Source organism: Mixophyes fleayi, chromosome 6 (assembly GCF_038048845.1).
Source record: "Mixophyes fleayi isolate aMixFle1 chromosome 6, aMixFle1.hap1, whole genome shotgun sequence".
NCBI lineage: Eukaryota > Metazoa > Chordata > Amphibia > Anura > Limnodynastidae > Mixophyes > Mixophyes fleayi.
In genome coordinates this window covers 88,648,574-88,669,764 of record NC_134407.1, presented here as the reverse complement: position 1 = coordinate 88,669,764, position 21,191 = coordinate 88,648,574, and the positions used below count along the sequence as shown (strand labels likewise).

General features: G+C 35.7%; 1 protein-coding gene across 2 annotated transcripts in view; it reads right to left on the bottom strand.

The window, feature by feature from the left end:
* Positions 1-1,028: 1,028 nt before the first annotated feature.
* The window catches only part of GRID1 (glutamate ionotropic receptor delta type subunit 1), an 823,000-nt gene continuing 802,837 nt past the window's right edge, over positions 1,029-21,191 (bottom strand). Inside the window, exons 15-16 of one of the 2 annotated variants that reach the window (XM_075217027.1) lie at positions 16,243-16,483; positions 1,029-1,676 (exon numbers count right to left, since the gene is read on the bottom strand). In XM_075217027.1, coding sequence (XP_075073128.1) covers positions 1,248-1,676; positions 16,243-16,483 — 670 coding nt within the window. In that variant the 3' untranslated portion in view covers positions 1,029-1,247. Of the gene's footprint in view, positions 1,677-16,211; positions 16,484-21,191 lie in introns of both variants that reach the window. The other variant, XM_075217028.1, reaches the window with a different exon arrangement.

Here is a 21,191-nt window from a genome sequence, read left to right as displayed (position 1 = left end):
TGTCATTGTTTCCTATTGAGATGTACAGAACTGACAGCAACTTATTACACAGGAGAAGTGTCACAACCAAATTCAACACATATAATCAAAAAAAAATTCATGCAATGTATAAAAATAAAATCAAAACTAGTATTAAGACGAAAGTTATCATTGAATGAAAATATAGAAAAATATAGAAAAAGTATGAATTGAGTCTATGTATCGAAAATTGCATTATGAGTATACCCAGTGATCATTTTATGAAAGCTAAATATAAGCCTTTCTACTTAGGCCAAACAAATGCAAAATCAATTGTAGCAAAAAAGAGTCGAAAACTCTCGAAAATCCTTTTCAAACTCATATTTCTTTCTGCTGTTCAGAGTATTTGCTATCTTGTTTTTAATTATAGCATTTGATGGTTAATAATATAACAAGATATAATGAAAACTGTTCAATGCAGAGCATATTGCATGTGCGGAATAATTTTGCTTAGTGGCAGGGAACACACTTTAAAGCTCAGGACACAGTAGACTGTTTTCTATCAAACTTTTTTTTCCCATTTATAAATCATTGGTACCAACCAACCTTTTATTGTGCGTGCCACAAAAAGATGATTACTGGTTTCAGTGAACAGATTTTTCTTGTCACCTCTAACCTCTCCATTTCCCACCAAAGATATCATAGATCCTGCCAATTGTAAAGGTTAAATCAAAAGGCCACAGAGCACAGTACATATAAAATACAATTTAATAAACCAGTGCTTTAACCTATAAGTTTTTGTGGAGATTAAATCCCAAACGCTTCTTGTTAGAAGGAAACATTTCAGCTATAATTTAACTGACACTTTCCATTTTGTTTTAGAACATACACTAATACTGGTCTGTAAAATTTTTTCAGCCTATATTAAAATTAAATGCCACTCAGTGACTAAAGAATTGTTTGTAAAATGTGATAGTCTAAGCAATAAACCTAACTGAAAATGAAACGCGTGTTGAAGGACTGATGGCCTTCTGTCCCAGTCACAGGTCTTCTTTGGCACTTGAGAAGGGTCACAAGTAAGTTGCTGTTTTATTCATATAGAACAAAATTTACAAAGCCATTCATACATTTTTTGTTTGTTTTACTGACTTCAAAAAATGGGAATATTCAAAATACACTTTTACCCCACTTCATTCTTTTGTTATTTACAGATATGTACAAGAAAAATGTAAGAGTTTTTTTTGTTTGTTTTTAGTTGTATTAAAAAGCTTTGCAGGTTTTTTTTTAAACTATATAGATGTTCCATGAGAAGGCTCCATGGCTTCTGGAATGGGTCCCCCTGGCATGGACTGGAATGACATTGGCATGGGCATTTTCACAGGACTTTGACGAAATAGTCCTCCATTTGGCGATCTGTGTTTACATTGTATAGAGGGCATTGTGGCTGAGCTGCTAAGGGGCAAGGGTAAGTTACTGCTTGAGACAGAGCTAAGTGTCCTAACACCACCATGACCAGATTGTTCAGGTAAAAAGGTGGTGACTGAAAGCTGAGTGTTCTGGTATTCCCGAACTGGCTCCAAGGTTTGGTTAGATTGCATTCCTCCAATCTCCAGTGCTGATATTTCAATTGATGCTGTAGAGATTTGCTTGTGAGCCATATCTTCATCAATTAAGCTGTTCATACGTCTGTGTACTTGCTCCAAGTTTACTTCTTTATCCTACAGAGAAAAGAAAAGTCAGAAACAAGAGCATAAGGAAAGATGTAATAAAATGCACAGCTATTTAGTATAAATATTAATGTATTAATATACTTAAATTACTATACTTTCTACAAAATTAAAGAGTTAGTACATAAGCAATTAGCACTATAAAATATATTTAAAAGGTCATTAATTAATTGTTTAAATCACCAGTTTTTTTCACAATAAGGATATCTTCTTTAAAAAGTAAGCATATAATGTAATTTAGATGAATGTTGGCATATAGTGCTGATATATGAAACCTGAAATGCTGAAAACATGGTTGTAAGGACACTAAAAATAATTTAATAAGCGTAACTAATTTCATAGAGTAAATCTATTTTCTTGGGACACATGCAGTATTCATTTGATTGCATATTTGAATATTTGAATATAGTTTTGTGATCTCATATAGTAAGAAAATTAAAAAAAAAACAGAGAGGAAAAAAGTGCAATGTAGACAGTAATCAGATATCTGTATATTATATATATGTGTGTGTGTAAATATATGTGTGTGTAAATATATATATATACTATTTTATGGATCACAAATGAGGAACAATGTATTTTGTTTTAGACACTAATGTCAATTGCTGATACTGATCCTGACTTTTTTTTTTAATTGGAGGTCTGTGGCATTTATAGGGACATACAGGAGAATGATTTTTTTAATTGTAACCTTTTATTTTATTTATTTTTAAAAAACAGTTCCTATATGTTCATCACTATAAGATTTGATACAAACTAGACTGAATAGTAATTAAAAAACAAATTACTTTAAGAATTATGTAATGGCTATCTGGATTCAGCTCTCCCATGCATGGACCGGTGGTAGTCTATATCCCTACAAACACACCGACAACATACACCCCAACATAAACACAACGAATGCAAACTCCCTGACAGTGTTGTAATTCTGACTCGTTGAAAAACAGACCTTCAAGAAGTGCGACCAATCAACATGGACCTAGGCCTACTATCGAGAGGAAGTCAATGGTGATTCACTGTCACAGTTCCTTACTATGAGGAAGTGTTTAAGTGCTTTTCCATTGACAAAATATTGTTCAAATCTGAATTGATTAAGGTTGCAGGAACCAAACAAAGCAATGTGGATCCAGTCACTGGATTTTACAACTGCAATTGACAGCAGAGACCCAGCAATTGCAGCATTCATGAAATGCCATAATTCAACATTAAATATTTGACATTTAAAAATGCCAATTTGCAGCACTTCAAAAAATAATGGTTATATATGTCAAATTGCAGTAAATGGTCAAATAAAATAGTTACTATCTTGAGTATTATTTCAGGGCTTCCACACATAATTATTAGGGGTTTGCAATGCTACAAAAGAAGAATGATATTAGTAAAGACAACATATTAAATAATCTATGTATATTTCTTTATATGTACTTTTAACAACCAACTGTGAGGAAAACAAGCACAGCACAAAATGTAACCAGACACTGATTTGTATAAACCATTTAGAGTATGAATTGAAACTTCTCCTTCAAAGTATTTCTGATTACTCTGCTGACTGTTACAATAGAAAAATTGGAGTCCCCTGTCAACCTCCATCAGGAAATGTTTGATATATGTAATATGTATGTTGTCAGGACAGTTTAGCAAATAATATTGATGGTTTCATCTCTATGTATACTGACTCTACAAGTAAACCAGTAAGAAATTCAATTCTTCATCATGTCTCTTACATTGGCCACACAGATGCAGATCTAGCCAGCCAGTTTGTCACAATTCCAAAAATAACACTGAGCTAAGTGTTTATAGCGATGTTTGTCATCCACAAACAGGGTCGACATAGCCGTAAGTCACCCCAGTAAATTGAAAATAGCATGAAGGTACTAAGAAAATGTCTGCTAGAGCACAGGTAAGTGATATAATATAGAGAAGAAGCAGTGGTGGAATGCCTCTCCCACACAATAGTTGATAAAGATATTCTATTTTCAAATATACAGGTTTTAGTTTCAGCCATGTTTGGGTCAGCCCTAGTGCACAAAAGTTGTGAAACCAGTTCTATACCTGAGAAGCAGCTCCCACTTGCATATCAAATGCTGTGAGACAACTTCCTGTTTAAGAAGGGCTCTACAACAAAGAAGATTTTATCTCATGAAACAAAGCTGAAGAAGTGGTGAGTATGGAAACTAAGGCTAGAATGTGAAACTGTAAGTTATGGCATTTCTTTTGTATTTTAAATAGATTGAATGGACGGCAGTTTGTGATGCAGTTTATGTTAGAGTATGGCTAAGATTAGAGAGTTTGTACTAATTTGTAATGGAGTTGTAGTGTGAAGGAGTATAGTTTGTTAGTTTGGGTAATTTGCATTACTTTAGATTATGTAATGTGATAAATTCAAATGAGAATTGTAGTTTAGATAATTAATTATTTAAAGTGTGTAAAGTTATTAATTTAATTGTGGAAATATATATTTGATGATAAGGGATATTTAATTCAATAGTGTTGTGTCTACTACTTTAAGTGGGGTGACAGGACTATTAATTTCGTGCTGGGATGGTTTGGGGGTTAGTAATTTAATGTGGGGCTAAACTTGAGTAGAAGGAGGGCTATTTATTTAATGTGAATAATATTTTATGTTGGTGCTGGTTCCAGGGAAGGATCCTAAGTATTAAATGTGGGTGCTATTGATTTAACAGCAGGACAGGTTGTATGAAGGGTGACCTAGCATGTTCATTCATAAATAGGATAGCTGCCCATATTTCATGCTCCTATCCATTTTCCAAACAGGGATCCAACATTCCTGGATACAGGCAAACAGCAACTTAGCTTAAGACATGAGCAGCAGCAGTTTGTGAAAACTGTAAAAAGAGGTAGGAGAGAGCACAACAGTCCACTAACTGTCCTGATTCTGGTGGGGCAGATTGATAGTGTCCCACTTCCCACGGTGCTGCTCATGAAATGGGAGCTGCATGCACCTAACAATAGTTCAAGCAGCAATGTCTGTGTATTTGAAGTGTATGGGAAGGAGTTGTAGAGCAACCTAACATACTAGACATGTCCACTCTGGTGACGTGGCATGAAAACTCCATCTAGAAATCCTGTGTTTGCACCTGCTAATAGAGTAAATGTTGATGTTATATAATATACTTTGTTTACTGAAACTGTTTTATATTATATGTGTGTAACAATTAGAATGTGTTTGAAGAATATAAAGCATTTTAAATGAAGACACATCTTGTGTGCAGTCTTTGTTGAAAATATAAGCATAAGCTGATTATATAAATATAGGTACTGTGAATTAGGAAGTGTAGGAAGTGTATTACTTTAGTTACACCAGAACTACCTTTGTGAAGAATTGGTTGACATTAAAAGTCATAAATATGTTATTAAATGGCCATCACCACATTTGCCATTACAATAATCTGTTCCCCTTTAACATTAGTCACACAACATTAGGAATTCTAATTTTCTTTGTCTTAGTACTGTATATATCTATTTTTCAGAATCTAGATAGGTAGAGAGATAAGATACACAGAGATAGAAAGCGATAGATAGATAGATAGATAGATAGATAGATAGATAGATAGATAGATAGATAGATAGATAGATAGCTAGATAAATAGATAGATAGATAGATAGATAGATAGATAGATAGATAGATAGATAGATAGATAGATAGATAGAATTTGAGAATTATTTTGCTAGTAACAGTAGAGAACAATAAAGAAAATATATACCGTATGTCTAAGTACATTCTAACTAGGTTACTTCTTAAGTACAAGTTTAACTTGTAACTCAGATTTGGCCATTGACATTATGAGAATAACATTCATTTGCTACAGTATTACATATTTCTGAATCTCAAACTTCAAGTAGGTCAAGTGGTGAGCGATAATGCAAAATATCCATTGATTTCTTCAATCTCCAATTTGATGGGCCACCAGACAATTTAATGAAGAGCATACAATGCAATTCAGAAAAAAGATGACCTTTTATAGGAGCCAAAAAGAAGTTCAAGAGCTCTCACAAGGTATATTCTTTCTACTGCTGTCATAAGGTTTTGGATACATCAAAATTATTTTTTCTCTGCCATTTCACATTTAAGAGTTAAGCTTGACAGCTATATTCTGCAATAACCTATTTTTATCAAATCACACTGTAAATTACCCTTGCAGGAATAGATTCCTAGGGCTAGATTTACTAAGCTGCGGGTTTGAAAAAGTGGGGATGTTGCCTATAGCAACCAATCCGATTCTAGCTTTCATTTATTTAGTACTTTCTACAAAATGACAGCTAGAATCTGATTGGTTGCTATAGGCAACATCCCCACTTTTTCAAACCCGCAGCTTAGTAAATCTAGCTCCTAAAGTTAAACTAAACAAACAAAAATAAAATGTAAATGGACAGACATCTATTCATACACATGAACATGATAAAAGGATACTCTGTTTAATATGAACTTAAGTCAATTCTACAATATTATCTTTTTTAGGAAGAGGGCCAACCATCATATTGCACCAAAATGCAAAAACAGGGTCGAGGGACTAAATATTTAAATGTATTTAAAGGTGTATAGATTAAGCATTTAAGGGGTCGTGACTAGTAGGTGGCTGCAGAACCTTTTAGCCCCTAAAATGGCTCAATTTTTCCATGTTCCCACTTTTCATGAGAATTTATTGTGTGCCATCGAGGTGCACTTTAGTAAGCGCATTTATAGGTGCACAAGTATCAAAGCACTGAAAACATTAAAGTGTACAAATGTGACATGAGAAAAAAAGACCATCCCAAGGAGATACTGAAAGCTGAATTCGGACATACAAACATTGTCTAGAAGCATTGTTGCCAAACAGCCACCTTTGTTCAAATGTTATGAGCTGGACTTTTCTGATTAATCACAGCCGTTCTACCTTCATCACATCATTATCACCATTTATTTATATAGCACCACTGATTCCGCAGCGCTGTACAGAGAACTCACTCACATCAGTCCCTGCTCCATTGGAGCTTACAGTCTAAATTCCCTAACATACACACACACAGACCGAGACAGACACACACATAGAGAGAGAGAGAGAGATTAGAGTGTCAATTTTTGATAGCAGCCAATTAACCTACCAGTATGTTTTTTGGAGTGTGGGAGGAAACTGAAGCACCCGGAGGAAACCCACGCAAACATGGGGAGAACATACAAACTCCACACAGATAAGACCATGGTCAGGAATTGAACTCATGACCCCAGTGCTGTGAGGCAGAAGTGCTAACCACTTAGCCATCGTGCTGCCCAATATTTTTGGGAGTTCAAATTTACACTCAAAGTATCTTGTTTTTAAAAAGTATGATTAAAGAATTAAAAACACATGCCTGAGGTCTGCTGTTCAACCTCATTTAAATGCAGACAAAGCTCACCATCCTGGCTCCAGAGAGAGGTATAATGGAGAGATGATTGAAATTTTCAAAACTGTTCTACAAAATATTTGCTTCCTTCTGCATTTGACTGCAAAATTTTGAATGTTTTGTAAGTGAAATGTGCCCTTAAGTGTTCCCAATCAGACAGAAGAGTGAGTTGGTTGTCATCATCCCAGTTCTATTCAAAGGTTATAAATTCAACAAAATGTGATCTTACAAATACAGGAGTCTATGTAAGACCCCTGCATGGTAGCTCTCAATATTTACAGCTGCAAAGCTCTGATTACTCCTGTGTTAATTCTTTCTTAAATAGAAAAAAGTGGAGAAAGAGCCTAATTTTGGCTCTTCTCTACTTAATAAATAGACACCATAGTGTGGAATGCCGAAGGAAAAGTGAAAGTTAAAGTTTGGATCGCTGGAACTTCACACCTATTACACTGTTGACATTGATTTGTGTGAAATTCTGCTGCAATTTTGCTCATCTCTAAGCCTACGCTATGCAGGATACAGTGCAGAGTTTATTGTAATATTTGCATAAATCAGTAATATTGTACTGATGAGCACCAAAAAGCAGTACAATTTAATGGTGCCAAATGCAGACACTTGTGTAGAATTGTAATTGATTTGATAATACTGAGCATTTATGCTTTTTTTTCAGCGTCAATTATGTGGAGAATTTAGCTATAAAATACCAAACACCTACAGAAAACAAAATCATTAAATTCTAAATACTCTATAAGTAGAGCAAAAAGTTTATTATTATTTTTTATTTATTTGTTTGCTTTAAGATTACATGGATATTGCAATACTTTTAAAGCAGAGTAATATATTTACACTGAGATAACTAAAAAGGTATTTAACCAGTTATCTAAAATAAACTACACATTATCATTTTTGGTTCATGACCATGAAAACCGATATTTCTCAGTTTACCGGCATACAACCTTTACTGTGTAGTTTATTTCATGATTGCTTTCAGCTCTACTAAACTACAAAGAAAATAGGTGGCATGAAATAAAAAAATCAAGCATATTTTTAAAACAGTTAATTCTTTATTAAGGGTTATTCAGGTATTAGCAAATGTTCATTGGTACTGATTCGGCCTGGAACCTGAAGACAGTCGGCCAGTGACGTTTGTGACAGTACTGCATTGTAGAGGTGTCTAGAGCATTTTCAGGTGATTGGCTGAGGGATAAGTTTGTAGCATATTACTTGGGGATATCTGTGCAATATATGGCTTATAATGAATGTATTTCAGTGCAATGCATTACTAGTAATGGGGGGTTACTCTGTTCTCTGAGCTGAAAAATGTCAGGGGAGCCATTTATGTGAGATATACAACTGACAATAAGGAGGAAACTCCAAATTAAGATGAGGATGAATCCTCTTATTGCTAGCCTTGGTATGTATATAGAGATTCCAAGTTTGCAGAGGGCAAGTCATGCTGATTCCTTTCTGGACTGAACAAAAAATTAAATAGCGCTTATAAGAAAAAGGATGACCAGCAGCTATACCTACTGGATTTTTCTATAAATCTGTTTTTCTAATATTCAAAATGGATTGTGGCAACACCGACAGTAAATAGAACTCTATTTCAGAGCAATTTTACAATGCCAAGTTCAACAGCGTTTATTTTCAGACTCATCACTGAAAATTACTGCATTACTGACACTGGCTGTGACACCCACATAAAACATTTGTGTTGTTAAACATACATAAAATATCAGCATTCCATTGAAATAAAAGTTCTGCTTTATGGCATCTTGCATTGTCATCCACAGAACTCAGTTGTTTAAATTTATAGCATGGCAAGTCCTTCAAGGTTGTTACCAGCTGACCGTTCTCAACCTAGTAAATGTAAAACCCCATTTGTTATATTCTGCCTTACTGTAGTGAGGAAAATACATTGTCAGTAATCATTAATGATGACTGTGAGTTGTGCAGGCTGAAACTCAAGCCAGCTGGATGGAAATGTGGGATCCAGATGCTACTGTAGAATGTTATTGTTCAGTTAATGGTGCAACTGGGCTAGATTCTTGCCAATTCTAACACTACTATTGAAGTACAGGAAGGGTCAGTGCAATCATTAATGCTAAACCAAAGCCAACAGTTGTAATACAGTGTACGCAAGGTTCTGCTTTAAACATTCAATTACACAGACTATAAGATTCTTTATGTAATCATTGTGGGACTTTTTTTTTTACACTGATCTAGCTATTTCCTACAGTATATGTGTTCTTTTCAATTTCTTTTTTATTGTATTTCCATGTGGATAAAAAGTGTTCTAATTTTTGCTGTTTTAACTGTGATGGAAAACTTTTTATGTTTACTCTATGTCAATTTGTACTTGAAGGAGGAAAGTAAAGTAAACATGTGCTATAAGATACCCAAGCAATAAAAGGAGTAAATTTGCTCTTGGACAAACCATGTTACAATGCAAGGGGTACAAATTAGTTTAGTATTTTGCACGTAAGGAAAATACTAGCTGCTTTTTCATGTAGCACACAAATGCTTTATTTTTACACAGAAATTCAAAATAGATCTAGGACATGCCCTACCTCAATTATAAATCTGTCCCCACATTTTAAATGTACCTCCCCCTCCAATGCAACATGATTTTGCCTTTTTTTGCTTTGCTTTCCTTAATGAATCACGCTATATGTATTATTTAATTTGTGCCGCCAAAATAACTCTGACCCATTGAGGTTCAAGGTGTCCTGTAATATCTGGAACCAATAGGTTAGCTGCAGATCCTTTCAGTCCTGTAAGTTGAGAGGTAGGGCCTCCATGGCTCATACTGTTTTTCTAGCACATTCCACAGATGCTTGATCAGATTCAGATCTGGGGAACTTGGAGGCACCTTGAACTCTTTGTAATGTTCAACCATTCCTGAACAATTTTTGTAGTGTGGCGGGGTGCATTGTCCTGCTGAAAGAGGCCACATGCATCAGGGAATACAGTTGCTATGAAGGGGTGTACTTGGTCTGCAACAATGTTTAGGTAGGTGGCATGTGTCAAAATATCAAAATAACAATCACATGAATGCTAGGACTGAAGGTTTCATGGCAGAACATTGCCCAGAGCATCTCACTGCCCCCATCGGCTTGCTTTCTTCCCATAGTGCATACTATGCACACGCACCCGGTCGTCCACTTGATGTAAAAGAAAACATGATTTATCAGACCAGGCCACATTTTTCCTTTGCTTAATTGTCCAGTTCTGGAACTCACATGCCCATTGTAGGTGTATTCGATGCTGGACAGGTCAGCATGGCACTCGGACCGGACTGCAGTGTGTTCTGACACTTTTCTCTCATAGCCAGCATTAACTTTTTCAGCAATTTGTACTACAGTAGTTCTTCTGTGGGATTGAACCAGACGGACTAGCCCTCGCACTTTACGCGCATCAATGAGCCTTTGGCGCCCATGACCCTATCGCTGGTTCACCATTTGTCCTTCTTTAGACCACTTTTGGTAGGTAATACCCACTGCATACTAGGAACACCCCACAAGACCTGCTATTTTGAAGATGCTCTGACTAAGTCACCACAATTTGGCCCTTGTTAAAGTCGCTCAGATCCTTGCGCTTGCCCACTCTTTCTGCTTCCAACACATAAACTTCAATAACTGCTGTTCATTAGCTGCCTAATATATCCCACCCCTTGACAGGTGTCATTGTAACTAGATAATCAATGTTATTTACTTCGCTTGTCAGTGGCTTTAATGTTGTGGCTGATCAGTGTATATTATATGTTAATAGAGGTAGTGTTTTACAGGCTAGGCAAACTGTCACTAACCAGAAACTAAAACAATATAGTGGGGGACATTTATGAAAACTCTTCTATAGTGTAGGAAATGAAGCAGAAAAAGTGATGTTGCCCAACCGGATTCTGACATTTTGCTATTTCAGCTTCGAAAAATTTCTAGATACAAGAGAACTGGTTCAAAATTCAATCAAAATACACTGGTGCGATGGCCACAAACATGTTCGCAATACAATTAGCAATAAATTACAATTCAAATTTTTAGTTTGAAATTTGCAGTTAGAGTTCAACATTCTCTTCTGTCCACAGTTTGTGTTAAAATGAATGTTTTCAAATAATACAAATAGTTTGATTTTTATAATAATAAATAATAATTTGATTATTATATAATTTTTTTTTGCTATTTAAACTGCAAACTCTACTATGTTCAAAGTTCACATTCACTAATTGTGTTCTAGTTCGCCATTAAAAACAGTTAAAATTGATAAAATTGAGCTTGAACATGGCTATACAGACTTGAACATGTATGAAGCGACTCATACATAGCCTAATTGACTGGAACATGGTCAAACCTGTTTGTCTTTTTTGTAGATTTTTTATCAGTCAAAAATTGTAAAAACTGTTGAAATCTTGTACCAATTTGTCGAAATAGTGGGAGAAATTATGTATGTTTGGTTTGAGCAATTGGTTCAATGTAATTTTCTCCTACACTGCCAGGTCCGCCAACCAGAAAAATTTACAGTATATGAAAGAATTGGGAAAATGTCTATACTTATGATCGTGAATATGCATACACTGCACTGTGCCTGTCCTCTTTCCTTGCAAGCAAGGGCTTTCTCTGTTGTATGTCTTCATGGCTGCAAACCACTTTAACAACATAGGGCTTACATCGGTGCTGAGATTGTTACACAGCTATTTCAAGCTTTGCGAACACAGAAGATACATTGTGTATTGAGCACCAAAGGGCCGACTGAGTAAATGGTCTTGCAAAATTGCATGATTATAGAGCTTGAAGTAGTGTATTGGAGATGCATTTCCACCCATTTGAAAGCAATTTCATTATTCCATACCATCTCAATCTTTGCTACTGTATTCCTTTGAGTGTGTATATATCTAAGGTGCAACAGTATGTTATCAACTGAAATTTTCAATGCCTGTAATGGGTCGGATTTATGTGAGAAGTATAGGGTCTACTGCTGGATGAACTGCCTATTTGAAAATGGGGTTGTTATATGAATGTTCTCGCATTGGCTTTAGTTTTCCCTAGTCCGATACCTGCACTTCCTTCCCCCCTTCCGCTCCTCCCTTCCCTTTCCTGTATCCTTAAAAATTTACAAAAGCCAAAGGAGACGATTTGCCTGTTTGTTTACCATTTTATATTGTTTTTGTGCACATTTGTCTCCTGTACAAATAGAGAATTTAAATAAAAATGGGGTTGTCTGGTCATCCACTAGTTCAAGTATAGGAAATTGAGTGAAGAGGGTGGTAAAAATTTGCAGCAAGTCATCCAGTATGTGTACAACATGTGCCCAGAATGAGAGAACATGATTGCATATCCAAAGAGCAAATGAAGGAAAGTTGCACCCTCCTGAAAACTTTTAGGTGACATAGGCTATCTGTATTCAGCACTTCAGCCATGAGATTACTTGCAGATGGTGTAGACAGATGCCTTATGCAAAAGTAGCACTTGAATTAATGTATCGTTGTTATTATTTATTTGTATACAGAAATGTTTTTCTGCAGCAGTTTCCAGAGAATATTAGCCTCTGAATCCAACCAATACTATATCATAACTAAATTTGATCAAAATGCTCCTTATGAATGAGTCAAATGCTTTTGCTGCACCCAGAGACACCAACATTGGTGAATGAGCTAGAGTGTGAGAAATACAAATGCATTTGGAAGAAGTGAATCCTTATAGAGGTACATTTGCCTGGAATAAAGCTGATTTTGACTTTATGTATTATTGTGGTAATTGCATTGTGTAGTCTTGTAGATAGCAGTTTGACCAGTATTTGGCCTCTGTATTTATAAGGGATATTGGACGGCAAAACTCTTTTGGGTCTCTGACATACTTAGGGAATATACTAATGCAAGCTTCAGACATTGTCTTGGTAGAAGAAGTTCTTCCTCCCCAAACTGCAACAAAGTTGATCGGTAGATTGGAAGTTATAAGACCATCTTATTTTGAATGGGTCGAAAGGAATGCCATCTTGTCCCTGGGTCATTGGTTGCAGAGCATTGTTTAATGGTTTCAATAACCTTCTCCAAGTGAATTGGGGTGTCTAGGGCAATTCTGGACATGAAGCAAAGCTTTGGAAAATCTAGCCCCAAGAGGTAGATGTCTATGGATTTTGGCACACCTGTAATTGTGGCAAGTATAATTTAGTCTAGAAATCTTATTGATCTTAATAGTGGTGTGTAGTTCATTTGAGGAGCCTCTAACAGCAATAATGGGAGAATACTGTTCACACAGCATCACAGGCGTTCCATTTTAATCCTGTGTTTAATAATATAAATTTGCTGGGCATAATGCATAATTTGATCAGTGTTAGATTTCAGCCACATCTGATTTAAATTATTTGTCCTCCGGGCATTCTCTGCTGCTACAAAAGCTTTTACTAGCATGTACCTCTAGTGGCTATAAGTTTTGCGTATGCAGGCCACACCATTAGTTGAAAGTAATCAGTTCTTGTAGTCAGAAAGACATTAGAGATTTTTGGGATAGAGAGCCAAAAGGGGTCTATACAGCAGGTTCTGGTTCCAGGGAGGCCCAATTTAATCTTGACAGAACAGTGATCTGAGCTACCTGTGACAGATATTACATATTGCTAACGTATCATCATCAACATCAACATTTATTTATATAGCGCAAGCAAATTCCGTAGCGCTTTACAATTGGGGAATAATGTATGGCATTCATTGCAGCAAAGACTAGTGTTAGATTAATGCAGGATAATGATTTCTGAGTTGTTGAATAGCATAGGTATGTCTTTGTATTTCTAGCTATCTAATCATCTATAATTTGTAAAATCAACTATGGAGGATGTGAGGGAGTTGGTTGCTATTTGGTTTCTAATGAGAGAGAAATAATTACATGAAAACCACCAACAAATTTAAGTGTAATATCTGTGTTTTTGCCACAAATAGAATACATGTCCAAAAAATGTGACTGTACAACAGTTTAGAGATCCAAATAGCAAATATAATTACTAAAGCAGTATAAATGAGGCAAGGAAGAAATACACAGCACCCTTTGTGGTCTGTGTGGACTTAAGACAACTCGTCTGGTAGGGATTTCTTGATTAAGATAGACACTCCTCAGGTATAATTGTTTTATAGAGAGTGGTACATTTGGCTTATTCAGATCAGTTTTAAAGCCCAATCAGTATGCATCTTTCAATATAATACGCAAATTAAAGCATACTCAAATATGTTCCAAATTTAACTTTTAACTATATTAAAAATGTCATCTCAAATGATATGTGATATATAAAAAACAAAGATGTACTTTTTTCTAATAAAATAAATTCAAATGGTATTCTTTACTTTATAATTGTATCAAAAATCACAAAAATAGCACATAAAAACAAGTGCCTACATGATGCTGGTGTCATATCGTTGGCATGCATTTATTGAATCGGGTGTTCTTGATTTGCGTGTGAGTGCACAAAATGTATAAATGCTAACTAATTAACTTTAGGACTGTGAGGACTAGTGCACAACAAAATGCATGGCACTATATAAAGCAAAGTTTACAGATTGGTGGAACCAAACACATCAAATGAAATGCAGAGCAAATTTCCTATTTGGTGCACCAGGAGATAACCCTTCATTTGCAGGAAGTAATTCAGAAAAGTCACAAATGACTAGGCAAATTCTTCTGCACAAGCTATATAAAATAACATCGTCCAAAGTTGTAAATTTTTTCTAAACCTCTATATTAATTAGCATTACAAACCCAACAAGCAAACTAACTTAGCTTATCTGATATAAGAGGGCATTTGGGGAAAAATGAAGTAATGAAGTATGGCGAGGTGGGCTAAAAGGACTCAAAATGCACTTCAATGTAAATGTACATGTAACAGCCTTCTTAGAACAAAAGTTATTCACATGCCTCTGCTATAAAATAGAATTGCTTAGCTTGAAGAAGCAATGATAGAAGAAAAGTGGAATTGGTCAATAGTCAGTAGAGATTTAGATTTCGGGTACAACCACATTTTTTTTTTCTGTTTTTAAAACAACATAAGCATTTTGTTCTCCTCACACCATGTCTAAATGCTTGGAAAAATTAGGTAGTCTTAATTTCCCTTGCATGTTCTAAAACAAAAAAATGTCCATAGACGTTCATGAGGGTTTTTTTTTAGAAATCCATTTAAGTGAACAGAGGGTATTTTAGAAACGTATCTAAAGCATCAAAGAGCTTTAGTCCAAAACACCTTTTGGACTCACATTTAGATGTTTTGTACATCCAAAGAACTCCTATCAAACAACAATCACTTAAAATGCATAAAGCAAATCCAAGTTGGGTTTCAGTTTAAAGAGTAATCAAAATATGAACGGCTTTCATTATATAAGAAAGAAGAAAAACACAATATATTTACATGCACAAGCTTCGTCAACACTATCTTCATTTGTATATTAGTGTTTTGTTTAGAGACAGCTGCTGCACAAAAGAAAATCTCTGAAAGGTTAGCTTGTTAAGAAGTTTAATTGATGGAAATGGATGTTTGTTTTATGCATGACAACATTCAGCATTGCTGTGCTCACAATATGATTTTTTTTTTCTGTTTGTTAGTTTTTGCTTTGCTCTGCTTTTTAGCAATGCAAAATGGAATGCTTCAGAGCTCCAATTATCACATACTTTTAAACTAAACAAAAACCTCTGTAATGACTGTATTGCGATTGTATTCATAACAAATTTCTGTTATATATTCCAATAGCATCACTGAGCCACCGAATCTACATGTCAGTGAACAGGGAGGCTCAAAATAAGATGACAAAGTTAATCCAGTGACTTCAATTATCCACTCGAATTACTATTTCAGTCTCTATCAATCATTTTGCATCTGGCAGATTTATTTTAAGTGCATTGGTGCAGAAAGTGTTAAACGCTTAATCATTTTAAAGACAGGGAAGTGAATCATGAATTTGCTTATACGTCTATGCATGAAACACATACACCTTTGCATTTGTAACTGTCACAGCACAGTCCTATCTGCTGTGTAGGGATATGCATTATTGGTGCATATACACTTATACTGTACCTCTGGCCAGAAGAGCCTTTAGAAAGGTGCTGTAGGTTGTCATTGCATAACTAAATCTACTAATTGGGTTATTGCTTCCAATGATGCATGTCCCTAAGGTACCTTTTATATAATAAGAATAGTAGTTATGGACCTCTTTTGGTGACTCCTGCCGACAGCGATTGCTGTTCCACCATAATTCCAGAGCTGCTACCAGGCAAGCGAGAAGTAATCCTATTGCCAGAATGCAGAAGACTCCAGCAAAACTGTGCAACTTTAGTGCCTTGCCATCCGTTTGTGCATTATTATGACTGTTTAAATCACAGCGTCCCATCCGTGGCCACCACTTTTGTTTTAGGACATCTAAGTAACCTGTATCTTGAAATTCAAGGATTCTGAAAAACAAAAACAACAAATGTACAAAGGGGTAAGATAGTTGTATGAGGTGATACATATATCCAGGTGCAATTTGTATTTGTTTTTTTTTGTGAAACACTATTATATGATGGTAACATTCCAAGTACATAGAGAGTAAGTGAGAGCAACATGTGTTACTTATGTTGGATGCTTCTTGTAGAGTATGATATAGTACTTTTTCCTGACCTTTGAAATAAATACCTAAATGCAACATTCAGCAGTCTGAAGTGTTTTTAAAACTTGAAAGTAGCAATATCCTAATAAATGTAATCAATATTGGGCCTTTTCTTCAAAGCCTAGTTTTTGGTATATAGCGAGAGAGCTAAATAAGTTGTTGTGAGTTTGGGACAATAAAGTCATCTCTGCATAGGTAATCACAGGTAGTCAGTATTAACTGTTAAGGCTATAACAAATCATCTCCTTCTCTTTGGTGTCATATGCACCAACAACTTATTGGCCACAAAACTTATACAGTTTGAGGGCCTACTGATAATTTGAAATATGTTAAGAAACTCCATTACAGACCATCAAATCATACACATTATTACATCACATTATTCTCAATTTCTTTCAGCCAAATGTAATAATTAAATCAATCATAGTGCAAATTAAAAGCTTATACCATCTATTATAGAACTATATAAATTAGGTATGGTTCCTCGTTATGTTAACTCTACACTGTACCATTGCACCAGCAGACACTGATGCTAAATTCTAACCAAAGTTAGCTTATTGTTTTGTACCAACAGTCAGTGCCCCTTCCAGAGGCGGAACTAGTGAGCTGTGGGCCCGGGTGCAGGGTGGTGGGGAGGAAGGAACCGGGCTCTCGACCCTCTGCATCTGCCATGTAGTGGGCCCCCTTATCTCCATGGACCTATTGCATGGCATTTGTCGCACCAATGGTAGCTCCGCCACTGGCTCTCTACAACCACAATGCATAGCTGACAGCTACAGACATTATAGTCACAATACCCAAACCCACAACCATAGTGTACAAACCCTCAACCAATAAGTCCCATAGCTGTTTAGGAGGGGGAGGGGCAGGCAACATAGTCCTGACTGATAGCTGCAGAGTGATCTATTACAGGGAGATCCATTGCTATGAACTCCTCTCTACTTTGTATATTTGTTTAGAGAAATTTAGCAGCGGATGTCCTTGTATGCACCACTTCTCAGACCAGCAGACATAAGAGGTTTCTGTAGAATTCGTACACAGCAGCAGTCACCAGCTTGGAGATTATAAAAGGACGGGTAGTAGGTGTAACAATGATTTGTCTGCGTCTACCCCCATCTCATTCATGTGATACCAGTCACTGCCAAGTATAGCTGGTGGTATACTTTGCCTAGCTCTAAATCCAGACAGGAAATGAAAAGAGATAATGGAGTTAGTTATGGTTTACAGTGAAATGCAAGAAACCATTGAGACTGATTAGGTAGGGTGACTACTGAGATAGCTACTGCAGCACTAGTATTTATTCATACATTAAAATATAAAACATTGCTACTACAGTGTAAACTTGTACCTATACAAATTGTGTAGCAAGTATACTTTCTCTAAAGCTCTAAAGTATGATAAATATCATTATTGTGTATTTTAAACTCAAATAACAATTTGGATTACATTGCGTCTGCTTAGGATCACCTCTAGTCCTTGGAGTACTTTTAGCATAAAGATATATCTGTGATGTTTTATTATTTTGCATATGTACATTTTGTCACTGTAATATTTAACAGAGGCATTGCTATTTAATTGTATAGATGGGCTAAAAAGGTTATGACTAATACTAGAAGCTACTCCGTGCATACCCACACACGTTCTCAATATCGTGTGTGAGTATGCACAACTTCTAGAATTAGTTATAACCTTTTAACCCATTTATACAATCCAATAGCAATGCCACTATGAAGGAGCAGAAGTGAAAGAAAAAATATTAAATATTACAGAGACAAAATGTACATATGCAAAATAATACATCACAGATATATTATTATGCTAAAAAGTACTCCAAGGAATAGAGGTGATCCTGAACAATTTATTGCCTCAGACAAAATCTTGCTTAAGTCAAATGTCATGTGCTCTGATTATGTACCATTGTGAGGACTTAGTCTGATTTGAAAATAAAACTTCCAAACACCCACTTAGTGTTATATATGTATACCTTTATGGTCCAATAATGCCTCTGAACCACTTCTTTGTATTGTCAAACACTTATATGATAGGTTATGTTAATGCAGCACTTTATCCTACTGTCAATTATTCTATTTTAATCATGTCACTCATTATAATTGTCCTTAACCTACTCACATTCTAAATATATGTTCAGTGTCTCTACAAATATGAAGAGCTTAGTAAAAAAAAAAATATGCCACTACAAGGATATAAATAGCACATCAATTGTGTTAAAATTATAGGCGTATCTTTTACAATGTAATAACTAACATAAACAGAAAGATCTATGATGAGTAAAGGGAAACAAAAACTGAAGTAAGCATATATGAAGATGTTTCAGTGGTTTGGGGCCTTTGGGGAAACAGTAATAAAAAACCATAACTGGTTCCTGTGACATGACCACCAAAACTAGATTAGAAAGTTAATTGTGACTGCATCAGGAGCTGGGCCCTGTACACCCCTTGTCTCTTGTCTCCCGTTCCTGTCTACCTGAAATGTTCATGTTTTGTCTTTGTTTATTTTCTATTTGTGTGTCTGTTGAGATTTTCCGTTTAACTTGCACTTGTTTATTTGTACTTTTATTATTTATTTATAATATTTTTTATTATTTCTATTTGTAGAGGCACTCCAATGTTTTGCTATTGTTTGATTTGTTATTATGTTTACTCATATGCCTAAGTTTTTCATAATGACTTCCAGCGCTACGGAATTTGTGAGCCTTTTTATGAATAATGATGATGATGATAATGATGAAAAGTACATCTTAAAATATGTGTACAACTGTAAAATATTTCATAGTAAAAAAGCCTTAGTTATCCTAAACCGCTTGGACCACCACTACAATATGGTTTATTGCATCCTATCAATGAAGTGCTGTCGGTTAGGGTAGGGCTGGCAAATTTTAGGCCAGGGGGCAAGACTCGAATCAGCAGCCTATTTTAAAAGATAAAAATGCATGTGGCCCAGTTACCCATCCCTAGGTAGTCAATTGTGGGTCCAGCCCAGGCAGTGCCTGAGGTTGGCACACATGTTTGTTCAGGTAATGCTGGACAGTCATGTTGCATTTTTGTCCTATTGTCCTACTTTTAATAAGTGTTATAGTACTTGCATCATAAACTTTAATGACTCCCATTTGCATTGCCAGTTAAGTGTGAGTGCAGCTCAGAGTAAAGGTGCTAATGGTGCAAGGAAACACTTAAGTGTATGAGTCCTAAATATCAAGATTGATATATGGCAAAGAGGAAGAGACAAAAAAAATGAAATTCTCTTGATAAAATGAAACATATTTAAGCTTGTACTGTGCGAGGTCAGTTTCCATGACTATACAGACCCCATCTGTTTCAATCTCTGGTGGATCTGACACTGCTTGTGTTTGGACTAGCATATGAGAAATATTCATATTTGACCTTTCTTTAAGCTTGAGCAATTTCTTTACTTTTCTCACTCAACACTACAGCAGAAGTGTATTTGACATTTCAATACATTTTGTAATAAGCATGTTGTGTCAGCTGGTTCACTTTTAAAAAAAAAAGCAGGTAACATATTTACGACAAGAAGGTGACCATGACAGGATAAAATAAGCAGCAGTTAGAAAAAAAAATTACAAATTGCAAATTGAGAGAACAAACTTTAATTACCAAATTGCTTCCTTAAGTGGACCATGAAATTATGCTTCAGAAACAGACCATGAATAATTTCTAAGATTTTCTTTCTAGTGGTTGAGACCAGAGTGATACTGTATATATTTTCAGTATAATACATAACATTTAGAGCATACAGCACTGATTCAATATTTTCATGATAGTATGTGGAAATCCAAGCTTAATGTAGTTCCACATTCAGATGTCAGCTGTGGGGTTTACAAAATACTAGAAATAAAATAAGAGCATATCTTGCATGAAATCATTCTGCATATGCCCAGAAAATGGGAACACGCATATACGCCTATGCAAACTTGCACGTATCTGGGAGGACAGGGATGTGAGGGGCATTCCATCATTGGTCGAGTACAGGTAACGAGTGTTTACACAAATGCACCACATGCAGACCTGCCAAACATGTTAAGAGGTGTATCTTTTGCACTTGCACTAGGGCAGATGCAAACACTTATGATGGTAATGACTTATTGTAAATCAGATGCATATGCTGCTGTTGCAGAGGCATAATGCATCTTGAGATGTGTACGGCTCTGCATGTGGGAAGAAAAATGCCTGACTTCCATCTTTTTATTCTAAGAGTAATTTGCTCCCTTTTTAAGTCCAACTTTGTATCGGCCCCAAAGTCTCTACTGTAACTGGGATAAGCTAAGTTAACTGGGATCCCACTGTTACAGGCAAGAGGCAAAAACAGCAAGGGTCATAGAGTTGTGTGAACAGCCCTGGATAAGCCCCTTTTCGACTAGCGTCCAATACAGACGTCACAATAGATGCAAAGATCACCCATAGTGCACCTTGAGAATGATGGGGGAGTAGAGGGTTTAAAACAGGGAATCCATTGTCGGGACCCATTGTTCTACA